General features: G+C 42.8%; 3 protein-coding genes across 6 annotated transcripts in view; 1 reads left to right on the top strand and 2 right to left on the bottom strand.

The window, feature by feature from the left end:
* Nucleotides 1-1,739: 1,739 nt before the first annotated feature.
* Nucleotides 1,740-9,773, bottom strand: narf (nuclear prelamin A recognition factor). Of its 3 annotated transcripts, XM_070852410.1 has the most exons (12): nt 9,468-9,773; nt 8,691-8,763; nt 8,537-8,602; nt 7,940-8,068; nt 7,714-7,846; nt 7,439-7,573; nt 6,031-6,149; nt 5,507-5,639; nt 4,777-4,849; nt 3,872-4,009; nt 3,449-3,606; nt 1,740-3,304 (listed from the first exon to the last, which is right to left on the bottom strand). In XM_070852410.1, the coding sequence occupies exons 2-12, from the start codon at nt 8,745-8,747 to the stop codon at nt 3,057-3,059; spliced, it is 1,389 nt and encodes a 462-aa protein (XP_070708511.1). In that variant the 5' UTR covers nt 8,748-8,763; nt 9,468-9,773; the 3' UTR covers nt 1,740-3,056. The 3 variants fall into 3 exon arrangements, with proteins under 3 accessions (XP_070708511.1, XP_070708510.1, XP_070708512.1); XM_070852409.1 differs by lacking the exon at nt 9,468-9,773 and having other exon boundaries at nt 8,691-8,854; XM_070852411.1 differs by lacking the exon at nt 9,468-9,773 and having other exon boundaries at nt 5,507-5,636; nt 8,691-8,854.
* A 265-nt stretch (nt 9,774-10,038) lies between these two features.
* On the top strand, nt 10,039-14,350 carry cybc1 (cytochrome b-245 chaperone 1). 2 transcript variants are annotated; one of them, XM_070851543.1, is made up of 6 exons: nt 10,039-10,162; nt 11,024-11,111; nt 11,280-11,321; nt 11,462-11,632; nt 11,740-11,884; nt 13,286-14,350. In XM_070851543.1, exons 2-6 carry the CDS (start codon nt 11,024-11,026, stop codon nt 13,455-13,457), a joined length of 618 nt encoding a protein of 205 aa, XP_070707644.1. In that variant the 5' UTR covers nt 10,039-10,162; the 3' UTR covers nt 13,458-14,350. The 2 variants fall into 2 exon arrangements, with proteins under 2 accessions (XP_070707644.1, XP_070707643.1); XM_070851542.1 differs by lacking the exon at nt 10,039-10,162 and having other exon boundaries at nt 10,746-11,111.
* hexd (hexosaminidase d) overlaps nt 14,275-16,037 on the bottom strand; it is a 4,241-nt gene continuing 2,478 nt past the window's right edge. The window contains exons 10-12 of the mRNA XM_070851540.1: nt 15,824-15,931; nt 14,802-14,891; nt 14,275-14,688 (exon numbers count right to left, since the gene is read on the bottom strand). Of these exons, the coding sequence (XP_070707641.1) occupies nt 14,517-14,688; nt 14,802-14,891; nt 15,824-15,931 (370 nt within the window). The 3' untranslated portion in view covers nt 14,275-14,516. The remainder of the gene's footprint in view (nt 14,689-14,801; nt 14,892-15,823; nt 15,932-16,037) is intronic.

The following is a 16,037-nucleotide window of genomic DNA, read 5'->3' as shown; positions in this document are numbered from 1 at the left end:
GTCATCACACTGGCAGTAACGGACTTCCATAGTGGCTCAGGTCCCGTTTGGCAACACCTATGTTTCTCAGTGTCCTCCTGGATCCACAGTCTTTACATTAGATCTCTAATCTACCTGTATGTGCAATGTTGTGATCATAATGTGTGTACAATGTGAGTTTATAATTGGTCTGTTCTGTCCATCTGGTGCATGTCGGGATTTTTAGGGGAATTCCGCTTTATGTAATCCGAAGGTTAGAGGACAGAGGGATATATTTGGGTTGTAAATTCCTTTGCTTATTAAAAAGCGGTCTGTTTTATCCTTTTCCTCCCCCTCTCAATATTCTACTGTCACACATTCTTTAAGGATTCACGATTAACCTGCATTACACCAGTGATTGAAAAGTACCCAGTTTACAATGCTAAGTTAGAACTCAACCAGCCACAACATTAAACTGCTGCTATGACATTGCTGCATCATGTATTATCCAACACTGATATTGTCTTTATGACCTTTACTGTAAATGCAGGGCTTTCATATTTGCTTTAATACACACTGTTGTGTTACTACTTTTACTGCAGTAAATGAAATGAACACTTTCTCCCCCCACTACAGATTAATAGCAGCCCCTCAGCAAACACGTTAACCTCTTTCAGTCAATATTTTGTTCCGATAGAAATTTTGTGAATGATCTTCAGAGTGACTCATTAAATGCTTCAAGTGCATCAAAGCAAATAAACACACCCCAAAGCGCACGTTTACATGGATACACACAGAGAGGGAGACTTGACTTACCTCACAGTGCGCTTCTTTCATTGAAGACAAACATTACAGGCGACAGTATTCCAACCAACCCTCAAGCTGCCCACACCACAGCTGGGGGAATTTATAGCAGGGAAGAAGGGAGAGTAAGAGAGAGGGAGGGGAGAGGAGAGGAGAGGGATTTCCCGAGACAGCTGATTAATAGTATGGAATTGCTTTCACTAGAGGCACTCCTCTTACTGGCAGCTGCTTCCCAGGCTGTAAACCCTCTTTGAGTGGAACTGTGGTTGCTGTTTTCTATTAGCGACAATTAAATGTACTCATCTGTCCTGATGAGAGTGCAGGTGAGAAGTAGAAGAAAGCCCATGGAAAAGCATCACTGATCTTAATCCACATATATCAAACTCAACACTAGCACTAAATGGGCGAATGAACAATTTAGTGCGCTAAACTAAATGCATTGTTTTAGGTAGAGCAGCATACCTCGTTATTAGGTGTTAAATGAGATCATTTACCGTCTTGGTCTGATCAGATTGATCACGTCGTTACTTTGATGGTATTTTTAAGGAACCTTTAATTTCCAGAGACATTTAAAGACTTCAGACTGCACAGAACACAGCAGCCACATTCACGTTCTCCTTTGTTCTTTCTTTACTATACAACTCTAATGGAGAACTGTGGAGCCTTGAGTAAAATCTAGGCATCTGGTTTATTCATGTCAAATACTTTCTGGAATAATGCACTGAAACTGGTGAACTCATGTTCAAAAGATGGTAGATAAACATGGTGAAACTTGTTTGCCAGGAGTAAAAGTATGCATCTCTCCGTAACACAACAAATTGTTGTTTTACTTTCCTTTCTTTGAACGGCTCGGAAAAATGTGACACGTTTCTGACTCTCACAGGTCTTGGTAGGAAAGCATACCTATTCCTGTAAGCCCGATCCTTTATATTCAATCAGTAATGACATAAAAAAAAAAGAGAGAAGGAGCAAGTGCCTAACTTTGAGAAGCTGGAACTGGCATGTTGGTCGATTCTGCCAGTTGTTGACTTAGAATCTGATTTTATTTTCGGATCAATAAATTAACAGTTTCAGCTCTATGGTTTTCCACACTGTACAAATGAAGCACCTTTAAAGACTCACGTCACTAAAATAACACGCTAGCATCTCAGTTACCCCTCATGATAACTAATCGTACAGGTAGTTTTGGTTCAATCTGCTACGGTTCTGAGATGTGACAATAAAATAAAAGTTGACATGTGATATCATTTGTGGTGCTCACAGCGATGATGAAAAAAACAAACAAAAAAAAAAACACTGAGGAAGTGTTTCAGATCAGTGACATGACAAACTGTTGTGTGTTTTGTGGATTAGGTTTTGACCCTACAGGAGACAGAGCTGTAATCATCCACAGGGACTCAACACACTCCGTTTGTCAGAATAGTTTAGTGCTCAACATGTGTGTTCGGTCCTGTAAAACAAAGGACTAAAACATTTAACTTAAAAAGACTGGTTTGTGGAATGGGAACAAAGTGATAATACAAATAAAATGTACCATTAAAATAAAAATAAAAAAAATCCCTCTGATTCTTGACCAGGACGGATAAAACAAACACTGGGCTGGTAGTTACACGTAGGCAAACACTCATAGTCTGGTTATAAAGTGTTAAGAAAAGGGCTTTAACCTCAGCCATACCTTCTACTGACTGACTCACTGCTCAGATAAGACAGACCACACTGTTGCATAGTAATCAATGTGTTTGAGAACACACTGTCTTGTCTTTCAGTGAGAAGCAGTGGAGACAACTTTAACACTAGGTAAAACAGTGTGTGTCATATTGGACAGTTTGTATTTGAAATACCTTAGACTCTTCAAGTGTACATTCAGCATCCACGAGTTCAGCAGACTGACGTGAGCTCAAAGCTTCCGGTATCTTATTGCTCTGTAAATGGACATTAATAGCTCATGCTTGCTCTGGACATTGCTCATTCCTCAGAACAGCTGGCAGATCAGACGGCTCTGCACCCAACTTCCTGTTAGTCATTATTTGCAGATCATTGATATCACTGATTCTGGACTAAGGACCCTCAGGCTCAGGTTTGGCACAGGAGATCGACCGATTGTAAATACAGACACTGCCCCCTTGTGACCAAATGGAAGAACGGCACCTGATGCAACATCACTGGTCCATTGTGCAGTGTGGCTCTCAGCCAGTCCGTCATGGTGGCAGCATGATCGATGAGATGGTCCAAGCTGAATCGGTATCAGCCAGAGGCTGCCATCATGTCCTTAAAGTGAAACTCCCGGCCCCTGCTCACCACTGCATGTGTGGGGGCTGTGTGTGGATCTGACTCTGATTTCTGTACTGGGTGTGCAGGAGTGTGCTGGACTGCGGCGAGTCCTGGCCCTGCAGCCAGTCTTGATAGAGGGTGTGCAGGGCGGGGTTCACCTCTGGGAGTCGGACTGGCAGGCTGCTGTAGGCCTCCTCCATCTGCTGGACAAGGGCTTTATCCACCCGGCCACCCGCCTCGTTCTCTGCCTGACCGCGACCGCTCAGACACCCTGAGTGGACACATGGGAGACACAAGAAGGGTTCACAACAGCAGGTCCATGCTGAAAGGTCAGCATATCAAGTCATGTCTCTACCACAGGAAGGATTAAATGTAAAAACAAGTCCTTTTTTCACAGCAGTAGTTCTGTTGTTACCTCCCGGGCAAGACAGCACCTCCACCAGCTGGTAAGGCACACGCCCTTTTCTCATTCGGTGAACCAGGGTTTGGATGTTCCTGAAACCGTAGACGGCAGCAAACTGCAGCAGAGTTTCCCCATCACGCTCCAGAGTCACTTCCTGAAAGTCCCGGTTCCTATAAAACCAACAAAGTACAAGGGAGAGTTTAGAGTTTGAGAGAAAGAAATTATATTTGTGTTATGATATGACAATATGATACACTTGGTGCTGTTCTAAAGTATTCACACTCTGGGATAATGATGCTGGAACAATAGAGCTGAACTATACATCAGCTCAGATGGAACCAGGGCATTTAAGGCGCGACTTGGATGACTGGACTTCCACTGAGGCTTCAGTATATTCCACCAGAAGAAGCCTCAAGCCTCGTCTGTGTGGCTCACCTGAGGGTCTTGTATGTGATCTCGTGGACGTCCAGGCCGAACAGCTCTTTGGCAGCATGCTTGAAGACGTGTTCCAGAAAGCCCTCAGAGCCTCGGCCCTCGTGCCTCACCAGCGCCACGTCTCCAGCCTCTCCAAGCCTGCAGCGACAACACAGCCTACTCTGAGGCTACGCTTCTATCACAACTGAAATGTAAAATTCTGAGTTGGACTCTATTTTAAAAACATGTAGGTTGGACGGACAATACAGTAAACAAAGTGGGAGGGGCACTTGCAATTCATTTTTGTCGTGTGTGGGGGGGCCTGAGTCTGACCTCTAAGTCAAGCACCATTTATGCAGTCTATAGGAGAGCTACTGTACTGTCATGGCACCAGCCTGGGCTTTCTAGTGATCTAACACACATGGGTGTTAAAAACACGCTTTGTGGCAGTGAGGTATTTAAGTCAATCAATCAATCAATCTTTATTTATATAGCGCTAATTCATAACAGCGTTATCTCAAGATGCTTTAAGTGACCACATTTATAAAGATACACTGTTCCTGTCCATAATGTCCTTTATGGGAGACAGTGGGACTTTGAGCTTTCAGTAGAAGAGAATGAAGACAGCCAGAGAGCAGGGCAGGTTTTAAAATTTGCTTTACATTTGTTTCCCAAATTCATCAAATGAGAAAGAACTGTTAAAGAAACGTATTGTTTTGTCATTAGGAAATGATGCTATCCTTGAGGGAAAAAAAGTCTGTGATATGTTTCTTACATCCCAAATACTTTAATTATGTAAAAAAAATCTTAATATTAAAATCTTATTTTCTCCTGGGTCTCAGTAACCAAACAGCACCACGGAGATATGTCTTATCTTTTTCTCTCCAAAGATAACTGACAGGGTGACAACCAGTCCAGCTACTCACACGTGGTCCAGTGGAGCGGAATCCAGCTCCTCCACAGAAACCTTCCTCTGCTCCATCAGGTAATAGATCTCCCCTGAAACATAAAAACAAAATCATTGGTGTGCAATGCAAATGGAATAATGGGTTAAACTACCCAACAGAATGCAATAAAAAAAGCTAATCTAAAACCCACAACTTGCATAAGGCTTTAATGTCTTCACCCAACATCAGGTACCAAACTGCCACAGCTGCTCTGTTTGCTAGCTGTATGAGAACAAAGGCAGATTTCTTTGTTTAGCAGCGCTTTCAGCTTCTCCACAGATAAAAACAAACAAACTGAGGAAGGTCACAAAAGGCCACTTTGAGATGAACCGTGATGACAGGTGTCAGGTGCTGCCTGTCTCAAATGCATCTAGACACAAATGGACGGGTCTCAACAGGGCAGAATGAAAAATAAATGGAGATGTAGTGGATTTGGCTTGTTAGGGTGTGTACGTGGAATATTTGGCAGCCCACTTCTATGTGAGCTCACTGATGACTGGTAATTAATAGTATAACAATAAAATGTATTTGATGCTAAGACATGATTAAAATGAAATATAATCAGTTATCTACTAACTGTACACCACAGAGTCTCCACAGTCACCGAGGGTTCCCTTAATAATAAAACTGTGTTTAGTGGTAAAAACAAACTCGTTTGCAAATGTCATTTGGCTGTGGGCCGCAGTGTGTACAATAAAGAGAGCTGCACCTGAGGTGAGGACACAGTCCACATCTCTGGTCTCCAGGAGGCTGTTGTAAAACTCCTCTCTGACAGCCTCCAGCTTCTTATCAAAGCAGGGAGCCACCAACACGTGATAGACTTTCTCCGGACTCAGCTTCTGCTGGGAGACAAGGCACGAGGGAAAACAACATCATCGGGCAGATTCTTTGGTGTATTATGAATTTTACATATATTTTCACAATAAAAGCTCAGAGAATACCAGATTACCATTTCCATTGTGCACTTTCTCATCCCAACTGATCCCAACACATACTCATATCCTTTATCTAAGTTTACAACTTGACAGGACAGAGTTGCTCTACTATACTACTCAGTACACTCATTACATACATAGACAACTAACACAGCTTATACATTTGTAATTTGGCGCCACCTTATTAATCGGTTACTTCCAGCTTTTACCGATACCACTGCTATAACAGCAACTGTTGGTGTTGAAAATAATGTGTAGAACCATCGACAGACGGCTAATTATGACCGCTGATGCTCACCTGCTGTTTAGAGAAATAGTCTTTGACCAGACATCCCATGATCTGCTGAGGCGACCTGGCTGTGCAGATATGAGGGGTGACCAAACTGCCCAGGACACGCTCTGAATAGCGGATCCACCCTGTAAACACACGCACACACACACACACACACACGCACACACACACGCACACACACACACACACACACACACACACACACACACACACACACACACACACACACACACACACACACACACACACACACACACACACACACACACACACACACACACACACACACACACACACACACACACACAGTTAAAATAGGTCTTGATCCTCTGTGCTCCTGAATCAGATGCTTACATTTATAGACAAAAAAACATACCAAAAGATAACACAGTCAAAAACAAATATACAGTATAAAAAGCTTCATATTGTACATTGTCCAAGGGTCCAATACTTTCTCCAAATCCTGATGGAGCCGCTCTCGGTGTAAAACCCTTAACTATTCCATGTGATTCCAAACCAATAACAAGTATTTTATTCCTTCCTGATTTTCTGATGTTATAATCAGTGTGGCTTCCACCGGAGCTTGGCTAAAAGTCACCATCAGCAAGCAAGAAGAACATCAATAGCCAAAAATTTGAATATTGCTTAATCATCAAATCATTTATACACAAAACTGATCAAAAATACCCAAATTTCTCAACTTCCAGCTTCTCAATTAGGAGGATGATCTACTGCTTCTCTCTGTTTTAAGTCATTTTAAGTGTAACGTATCCTTAGCTTATGGTTAGTTGGGTAAACAAAAAAGACATTTTAAGACGTCACCTTTGGCTGTGGAAAGTGTGATTTCTGACAGTTTTCTGACAATATAAAGACTAAATGATTAATCACTTAGTCATAAAATTGAGCTTAACCTGTATATATAATTATCAAAGCATTCTGATAAAATCACCCATTTGTAAACTTCCTCTGGAGTTGTGCTACGCCACATTCAGGACCAGTTGCAATCCTCCAAACTGAATGCCTGGAAGTCTATGCATTTGTTCCTGAGAAAAAACATGGGAGGCTGGAGGGGTGCTTAACTCTCTCTGTTTCTATCTCTGAGGAAGGGAGTGGTGAAAGACAAGCTTTCTATCTGCCCTCACCAGCACACCACTCCTATCTCTACTTCTAAAAGAAGCTCTGTCTCCCCCTAGTCAGCACACGGCATGCAAATGAACTCTCTGCACAGTCAGGAGCCTGAGGAGCAGCAGTACGAAAAGGGAAAAAAGATGAAAGATGAAAACTGAGGCAAATATCAGAGGGAAGAGGGTAGAGTCCATTTGGCTGGAAAATCGCTCCGACATTTGGGGAATAAAAACAGTGCAGAGGTAGACAAGAATAAGGAGGGACAGGGTGAGGAGTAAGGTGGCTTTACCTGGGCAGGAGGAGGTGAACATGGGCAAGGCGTGGGAGTCGTGGTGCCTCCTGCGGTACCTCTGAATAAACTCCTTCTGACTCTCTAAGATGCTGAATCCTGCCGCCAGAGTGGTGTCAAACACATGCTGCACCCCTGAGGGCGAGAACCCAGAGACAAGAACTGAGAGAGTGACACAGGGAGAGCAGTAGGTGGAGGAGAATGTCGAACATCCATGATAGATACTGATGAGTAGGTGGTGGAGGCAAACAGCGACATGAATCCCACTTGCTCACCTAAACTCTTGAGGAAGCCACAGACTTTGTGGGCAGCCTCAGTGATGTCCACACCAAACTTGACAGCAAAGAAAGGCAGAGACTGAGGACATATAGACGCTACCAGCACCTTGTGCTTCGACACGTCACACTTCTGACAGGGACAGAGAAACAATGGAGACAATGTAAGGTGTTGCTCAAAGTTACCTTTCTCGGGTTTCAGAGGCTGACTGGTTGCGTGTTGTACCTTATTGAGTGCCAGAACCCGCTCCACTTCCTCCAGATTCTGCTGAGAGATCTTCAGGCTCTCCTCTTCTGAGAGACAACCATCGCAGGACAGACAGGCACTCAGCAGCAACTGGGACCCTTCATGCACCTTGAGTGTGTTACGTGAAGACAAATCTGATAGTTTAAAGGGGTATTCCAGAGATTTAGCTGTGGCTGAGTCCACAACTCACAAGATATTTGAAAAAGAACGGTCAAAACTGAAGTGACTTGACTTGACTTTTGGTTACTGCACTTCCCATTATGCATCTATGTCTTAGATTCTCTTATACCTTCCATGCCTGGTAAATGCCCATTGCACACCTCCAGTTTGAAACACAGGCTTTCATTTACAAACGCATATTCTTTGAGCCCAAACTGAGATACATCTGGCTTATTTTTCAGACTTTAGAGCCCCCACCCCCAAGAGCAACAGGAGACATTACTGAAACTCTCATCACAGTCTGAATGGTACTCTTTGTGATGAGTTTGATATATAAAATAAGTGGATCCCCTTTCATACACAATTTGATGAGGACGGATTTTTAACAGATCAGTCAAATTAGTGGGTGACCATTACCTGTACGTTCACTTCATCTTTCTCCTGGTGTGAGTCGGCACCATCGTCACTCTGTTTCTTGTTGCACTGTGTGGAAGATCAACAATTAAAATTCATGTATGAGAGAGTCGACTGACACGGAAGGCGGTGCAGTGATACAGATGCAGAAATTCACCTGTTTGGTGCAGTTCTCACACTTCTCCTTGCGCTTTGCCATGTTGACCTCTGACATTTTCCTCGGTGGTGATCTGCAAAAACGAGTGTGATAGTCATGTGCGTATAGATCAGCCCTATCAGCTTCCCAGTGCGGATCACTTCCTCACAGCATGTCTACTCTGAAGCAGGGTGAAGCATGATGACGGCGCCTGCAGCCTGCTGCTGTGTGTGTTCATGTGTCAGCTCCACCCTCCTCTCGCTGCCCCCCCCCCCCCCCCCACTGTCCTATCATAGGCAGCCCGCTTATCACAAAAACGCTTTAATGGTGGGAAACTGGCAATGAACACAAACCAGTACCCTGTCATTAAAATTTAAATGGCTCGCCTTAATTACATACACAGAGCCAACAACAGCAGCCACAATGGCCATGACATCACACTCTAGTATCCCGTGACAACAATACAGCATAATGCGAACAGTGTCACTCTCATGTCATGATGTAAAATACGAAAAATGTCAACTATGGAGTGAATATTTCACCACAGCTCGCATTAGTTCCACTCCAAACTAGTGAATTCAATCAATAATTTGTTAGGTAATGTGTAACGTGAATTAGCACCGCAGAAATGTATTTTAGCTAGCTAACTGTGGGATTTTAAACATGCTATTGCGACACGGGCCGTCTTTCCTCTGCAGACGGGTAATGTAGTCAGTATGTTTGTTGAGCTGTGCGTGGGTTTGACACAGTGACAGGCCCCGTGGTACCACAACAAGGTCGAATATTAAGGAAACTCACCGGACGGTTTCTATTTCACAGCTCTTTCAGACAAAGACATGGACAAACTGCAGAGGACAGTCAGAGGAGCAGCACTGATACAGCACAGCAGGTGAACTCAGCCTGACCGTTACTCAGCACTCTTTTAGGTTCAAGTACCAGTCGTCTGTGGGCGGCCTCCGCGCCACTGCTCGCTTGAACCCAAGCGGTTATTTCATATTACATAAACTCGTGCTTTGAAATGCTTCTATTACTCAAGCCAGTCGTGTCTATGTACGTCCGACTCCATTCTGTACCCCGGCGAGCTGGGGCGCATGCGCAAATGGAATAGCGGTCTGTTCTGAAAAAGTGGGTGTTGTCAAAATAATAATAAGTTCAACCTTGTTCGGCACAAAACAAAAGAAAATATATTTTGAAAATGCAATTTTGTTGTAGAAAATATAAATACTTTCGTAGTAAAAATGACTACACGGCCAAATACGTATTTTTGCTGATATTTCCTACATTTTAAGCTTTTATTTTGAAGGCAGCGTGGACGTGAATCCATCCAATCAGAACAGACGGATCCAGGAAGGAAGTATCACCCATTCAGAGCAGTTGTTGCAATAATATGAATTGGACTTCCTTATAATTTACTGCATGTGCTTCCTCCTACAAAAGCTTTTTTTTGCTAAATCTACTGGGCGAAAGTTTAGAGAAAAAAAGAAGAGTTCAAGGTAAGTGATACAAAATGTCTCGTACTTGGTGTCGTTGTACATTTCTGGTGAAACTCTGATAAATGGACAATTATTATCCATCACATCCAGCCACCATCATCAGCAGAAGCATCTTTCTTGCCCGGTTGGGATAGATCGAATTAAAGGGTCGGCTGGAATCGAAAAATATGCTCTGATTTTTGTCTCTGCTGCTCACAGGATGGAGAAATGTCTAATCAGCCATTTGTAGCAGCTCCAGTGAGAATATCCTGGTCAATCTGGATAATACTCAGAGCATACTATCAACAGATTTCAGTTTTGTGACTGTTTCTACAAGTAGAAAAGAGTGCCAATGAAACTGCGTATTGTCAGCAACTTATCTGGATGATCCAGAGTAACTAGACATTGTTTCTGGACAGGACTGACCTGCTAGGGGGCCCAATGGCCTCCACTTATCCCCACTTCCCTACAGGGTTTCTAAAGAAGATTTGCTGCCTGGTAATTTGAGTGAGCTCATTATTCAGAAATATGGAACTTAGTAACTCAAAACTGAAATAATAATAATTAGACACAGAGAGTCTCTGTTCATACACATTAAGCCTGGAGCATTTAGAGGTCTGGGGCCCCGGGATATTTGCCCTACCTGTGCACAGTTGGTAGTCGAGCCTTGGGAAGACATGGCACCAAAGTTCAGTTCAGTTCAATTCAATTCAGTAGTTTAAAACCAATAGTCTACATGGCTAGATACCCCTAAGGACAACTGAGAACATCATTTTTTTGTGATATGGGTTTGCTGATCCTTAAGGTAAGGGTATTATAATCATGTAAAGTTAACTTTTAGTATATATGAAGTACTACATTCCTGTTTTTGCCTCCGTTCAGATGGGATACATGATGGTAGAGGAGCACAGCCCCACCCTGCTCCACCTGAAAAGATCCCCGGGCATTCGTTCCTGGTCTCTTCTTGTCGGTAAGGATGTGCATATTCATACAATCTATACATTGAAATGTTCAATAAACATCTCAGAGTAGGTCATCCAATGTCCCCTTAATACATTCAGACTCTGTAATTAAACCATCTCCTCCACTCTCTCCCTGTATTGCCTCTAATATTATAAGCCTCTCATTTTAAATGCAGGTATAGCATCTATTGGGCTAGCAGCTGCATACTACAGCTCAGGTACACACACACACACACACACACACACACACACTGAATTTACATAATCTGTTGACCAATTTGCAACTTTCAATTTACCTAACTTTCCACATTTGCTTACTGCAACTCACGCCGCTTTGTGTGTTGCGTGGACCACACAGACAGCACCCCGTGGAAGCTTTTCTACGTGACCGGCTGTCTGTTTGTTGCCATGCAGAACATGGAGGAATGGGAGGAGGCTGTGTTCGACAAAACCAAGAACCTGATTGAGCTCAAGAGCTTTAGCTTGTATACTTTAGTCCTGACGTTATGGAAGAAGGGGCAAGAGAAAGGTCAGTAACACCACAGACGGGGGGGGGTTTACTCAGCACAGCGGTCTCCACTAGTTGTTTGAAATTGCAGAATATTAGATCTTACGTTTATTTTTCTTTTCTCTCAGTTGTGTTGGATCTGACACAGCTGTGTGACGTCAGCGTCCAGGAAGAGAGGGTTCGCTATTTAGGGATGGGCTACCTGCTGATGCTGCGGCTGGCTGCAGGCTTCTCCTACCCCCTGACTCAGAGCGCCACACTGGGGGGACGCAGGTAGGTATCTGCTGCTGACAGTTCCAACGCATATAAGTTATAATCTGTTCAGTTTTTAGTCACATCACATCCTTTTTTCAGCAATAGTCATTCAGACTTACAGATTTTCAGTATATCAATTTTATTGTTGTTAACATTGGGTCAAATGACTTTGTGTCATGTGAAAGGTGTCTCTTGTAGTAATAGAATGACCACCTGCTCTATGCAGCGCTTCAGCCTCTCTGAGCTCACTGCTTTGGTTTTACTACACACAACTTTACTGATTTGGTTCAGTCTCATCGTTCCCATCAGCCTCAGCTCTGATAAACCCTCTGCACGCTACCTGCCCCGCACCAAGTTAGAGACATGCTGGTGAACATAGTAGAGTGTATAGCAGCTGAAGAGCGTAAACTTGTCTTGAATGCAAACACAACAAAGTATGCTCACCTTACCTTGGGATATTTATTGATGAAGAGCTGTCTTTTAAATTGCATGTTAATGAGCTTGCTTAAGAATAAAAAATGGGCTCGTTTACAGAAATGGATCATGTCTCTCACGGCCTAATGGGAAGCTTTTATTTTAAGTTTACTCTCCTGTCAGTACCTGATTTATAGTGACGCTATCTATATGCACGCTGCCCCTACCACCTTGAAACACCATGACACCGCTCATTTTCGTTTTATCATCGGGGATCATTTTAGAATGTGTCATTGTACTCTGTATGAGCCAGTGGACTGGCTGTCCCTGGCTGCCAGGTGAACACAGCACCAGCTCCTGTACGTTTTTAAAGCAATCTTAGATACAGTAAGCTACTTAAATACCTGACATCCCTCATCACATGGTGCTGTGGTAATTACCAGAAAAAGTTGTATCTTCACGTCTCTCAAGTGAACACTGAGTTAGGAAAATCTGCAGTTATTGTGCTCCAGGAGCATAGAATCAAGAGTCAAAATGGATGCCTTAAGCAAATTAAATAACTTAATGAAGGAATTTGAAGTGGAGGAGTGATTTATACTGTTTATTATATTGTATATTGTCCATGATAATGTCAGTATGTCTTCATGCTTGTAACCGGGGCACCATTGCAAAGGAGACCAAGGTCTCAGTCTCAGTTTTTCCTATTTAAATAAAGCTCAAATACTTTTCTCAGTAATTAGTGGAGACCAAAACAGAACTAAAAGAATAGTGAATGTTGGATTTACATTTGTCAGGTGGCTAGAAACAAGACTCACAAGTACATGTTGACTCTCAGTTGTTTCCTTGGATTTTGAATCTTATTATGGTCTGATTATTAAAGCCAAATAATAGTTGCAATTAAAAAAAAAAAAAAAGAAAAAAGAAAGACAAACATGCTTGGTAGAATTTACACTAGATAATACAGTAAATCCCCGTTCTCCTTCTGTTCCATCTGTTACCTGCCAGTGATGTGGAGGAGATGGCTGCACTGCTGAAGCGCTTCCTGGGGCTGGAGGAACTGCAGCAACGCAGGCAGCGGGAAGAAGAGGCAGAATATGGAGAGGAGGAGGAGGAGGAGGAGGAGGAAGATTCTTTGGACAACAGCAGTGTTTCCGATGATGAAGCAGACGAACTCTGATTCCTCTGTGACCTGCAACTTTTGCCCTAACTTTGGGTGGAATGACTTGGGGACAGTATGGCATTGCTAAGGCATCACAGGGAGCTGTTCTACTGTTGGCATGTGCATGTAACCCCAAGCACATAGCCTCTTTGATTGTCTTCTTGCCAACCTCTTTTTTTTATGTGTAAGGTCAGGTTACGGAGGCCTTGGGAGGCTTTTTCTTATCGAATTTTCATGTCAACTGGGATGGAAAAATCCTCCATCTTAATGTTTTGGCATGCAAATGTTTCATAGTGTAGTCAAAGTTTTCTAAAGCAGTCCCAGGAAACATGGAAAAAGAGGCATTATCTTTGATTCTAGTGTAAATGTAGCTCTCTGTAAATGAATATCATAGCCTAGCATTTTTGATCTAATTACTATTTGAGAGTACACTCCAGATTACAGAGTTAATGTGCCTTCCTACTGAACTCTAATAAGTGTTTATGTGTGCAAGTCAATGGAAAGTGCTCTTCCCACAATTTTCTGGACCACCCAGTCGATAATCACGTTTTGCATGTTTGTTCATGCCCAGTCTGCTGTCCGGATGAATGCATGTGCGAACTGTAATCAAGCATGAGGGATTTCCATGGCTCACTCAAAAGTGAATTACGTGTGAAATAGTTGCCACTCGTTTCACATTTCTGTACTTTTTGTAAACCAAAGACTAAATCTCAGGCAAACACTTTGGTGCTCTTTTTCCTCCTGAAGGGTCTACAGAATCAGGGCTGTGTAAAGGCTGATGGGGAACGTCGGTGTGTTCTGCCCTGCTTGACAGAAAATGAGAAGATGATTTGTTTCTTGATTTTATTGTCTGTTTACTTTTATACACTTGCAGAAATTCTATAAAGTTTTTTTTAATATGTGAAGCCAAAGTCGTTAATAGTCTTTCACATCTTTGCTACATTCAGTGCAGTTTGTGTGCACCAGTCTGTTCCTGGATAAGCGCAAAATGACATAAAATCACTCACTTGTTGTTAAATTCAGTTGTTGCAAACCATTAAGAAAAGAGCAGTTTGACTCTGAGCTGGCAAAAATATCCTATGGCACCATCTCCGCGACACAGACTCTGATATCCTCTGATATCCTCTGCAAAGGAGCCACTATGGGGCTGAAGTGCTCCTCTATCCACTCCTGGGCTGTCGATTCAGGGTACAGACGCACCATCTCCTCTCTCATGGCCTCTGCTTTCTGTTGTAAAGTAGCTAAATACCTGAGGAGACAGATCAGATGGGGTTCCTGTTAAAGGCTAAACAGATTTCTTAACTATTCTCAGAAAGACAATTGAGTGAGTGGAGGGTGTCTCTGTAATTGAGTTATTCTCACGTTGACGCATGGCTGTGAATCTGCATGATGATGAGAGGGCTAACCATCTTCCTCTGTCGGTGGTAGGGGCTGAACCATCCTCTTACAAACCTACAGTAGCGCAGCACACAGTTATTCAGCTGTTATCTTTAAGAACAGAGGTTAAAATGTTTATTTCTGCAAAAGGTTAAAGGAACTGTTCCACATTTTCAGGAATATGTGAGACTTACATTAGAAGGTTAATGACATTTTCATGTCTGCACATTAAATACCTGCAGTCTATTAGCTTAGCGTGGCACAAAGAGTGAAAGTGAGTGAGAGGGTCTGTCCAAAGTTAACAAGATCTGTCTACCAGCAAGGGGACATACAATCCAATATGTAATATGTCTTTTCAGCATAAATGTGTCTCCCTGGTGTGTCTAGAGACCCTTACACCATGAGAGAAGACCATCCTCTCTGTTTAGATTTGGTCCCACTCATGACGTCACATGCAGGACCTGTTGAACATCTGACCTCCAGCCCTTCAGCTGGCTGACTGTCCTGCCCACTGAAAACCTGAATCTACTTCACTGTTCGCCCATGTAATCTTCTAGTAATAAGATGTCAAAGTTAGGATGAAAGCTCTAAATTTTTACTGTACTTTATGCTGTTTAGCTGTTTATTTGGCAGGTCAGTCTATTAAACGTGGGTTAGGGAGAAAGGGGCAGTTTGCTGTATCAAAGATACTCTGTAACTAAATATGGCGCATTATCAGCTGTGCCAGTGGTATGAAATGGCCTACCCTTGCTGTCTCCAAAGTGGGAATGGTCGCCAACAGTGAGTGGATGGAGGAACAACAAACTACGACCTGCACTTAGCAATAGCTGTTTTCTTCTTCAGGCTTTTGAGCAAGATTGTGTTTTTTGAACATTACAGCGTGTAAAAATATTTTAGTGGGACCCCTAAATGAAAATATGTAACTGAAAATGAAGATAATATGTCTCTCCAAGACTTAAATAATGATAATGATGAAATAATGGTGATTTCCAATGTCCACAACTCACATGTTGTTTTCAAAGAATCGTATGTCCTCTGAGTTCAGCAGTGAGTTAAGCTCCACAGTTAATTCAGCCAGTCTCCTTCCTGGGAACAGAGAGTCATCTGCAGACGTCCTAAAGGCCACGGGGAACAAAATCCTGTTAACCTGGACGGACATACATACATACATACATACAAACATGTACATGTGTGTGTACTTCATAAAACAATGTCGGACCT

Source organism: Pempheris klunzingeri, chromosome 20 (assembly GCF_042242105.1).
Source record: "Pempheris klunzingeri isolate RE-2024b chromosome 20, fPemKlu1.hap1, whole genome shotgun sequence".
Taxonomy (NCBI): Eukaryota; Metazoa; Chordata; class Actinopteri; order Acropomatiformes; family Pempheridae; genus Pempheris; species Pempheris klunzingeri.
This window is presented reverse-complemented; position numbering and strand designations above follow the sequence as displayed.

What these genes read in the sequence shown, in the direction of transcription:
- narf (XM_070852410.1), bottom strand. Translation starts at nt 8,747, where the DNA reads ATGTCAGAGGTCAACATGGCAAAGCGCAAGGAGAAGTGTGAGAACTGC. An exon ending in TGGCTTCCTCAAGAGTTTAG is followed by an intron (nt 7,574 to 7,713) that starts GTGAGCAAGTGG and finishes TCTCGCCCTCAG; the next exon opens with GGGTGCAGCATGTGTTTGAC. An exon ending in ATCACATACAAGACCCTCAG is followed by an intron (nt 3,607 to 3,871) that starts GTGAGCCACACA and finishes TTGGTTTTATAG; the next exon opens with GAACCGGGACTTTCAGGAAG.
- cybc1 (XM_070851542.1), top strand. Translation starts at nt 10,988, where the DNA reads ATGAAGTACTACATTCCTGTTTTTGCCTCCGTTCAGATGGGATACATG. An exon ending in GAAGAAGGGGCAAGAGAAAG is followed by an intron (nt 11,633 to 11,739) that starts GTCAGTAACACC and finishes CTTTTCTCTCAG; the next exon opens with TTGTGTTGGATCTGACACAG. An exon ending in GCCACACTGGGGGGACGCAG is followed by an intron (nt 11,885 to 13,285) that starts GTAGGTATCTGC and finishes GTTACCTGCCAG; the next exon opens with TGATGTGGAGGAGATGGCTG.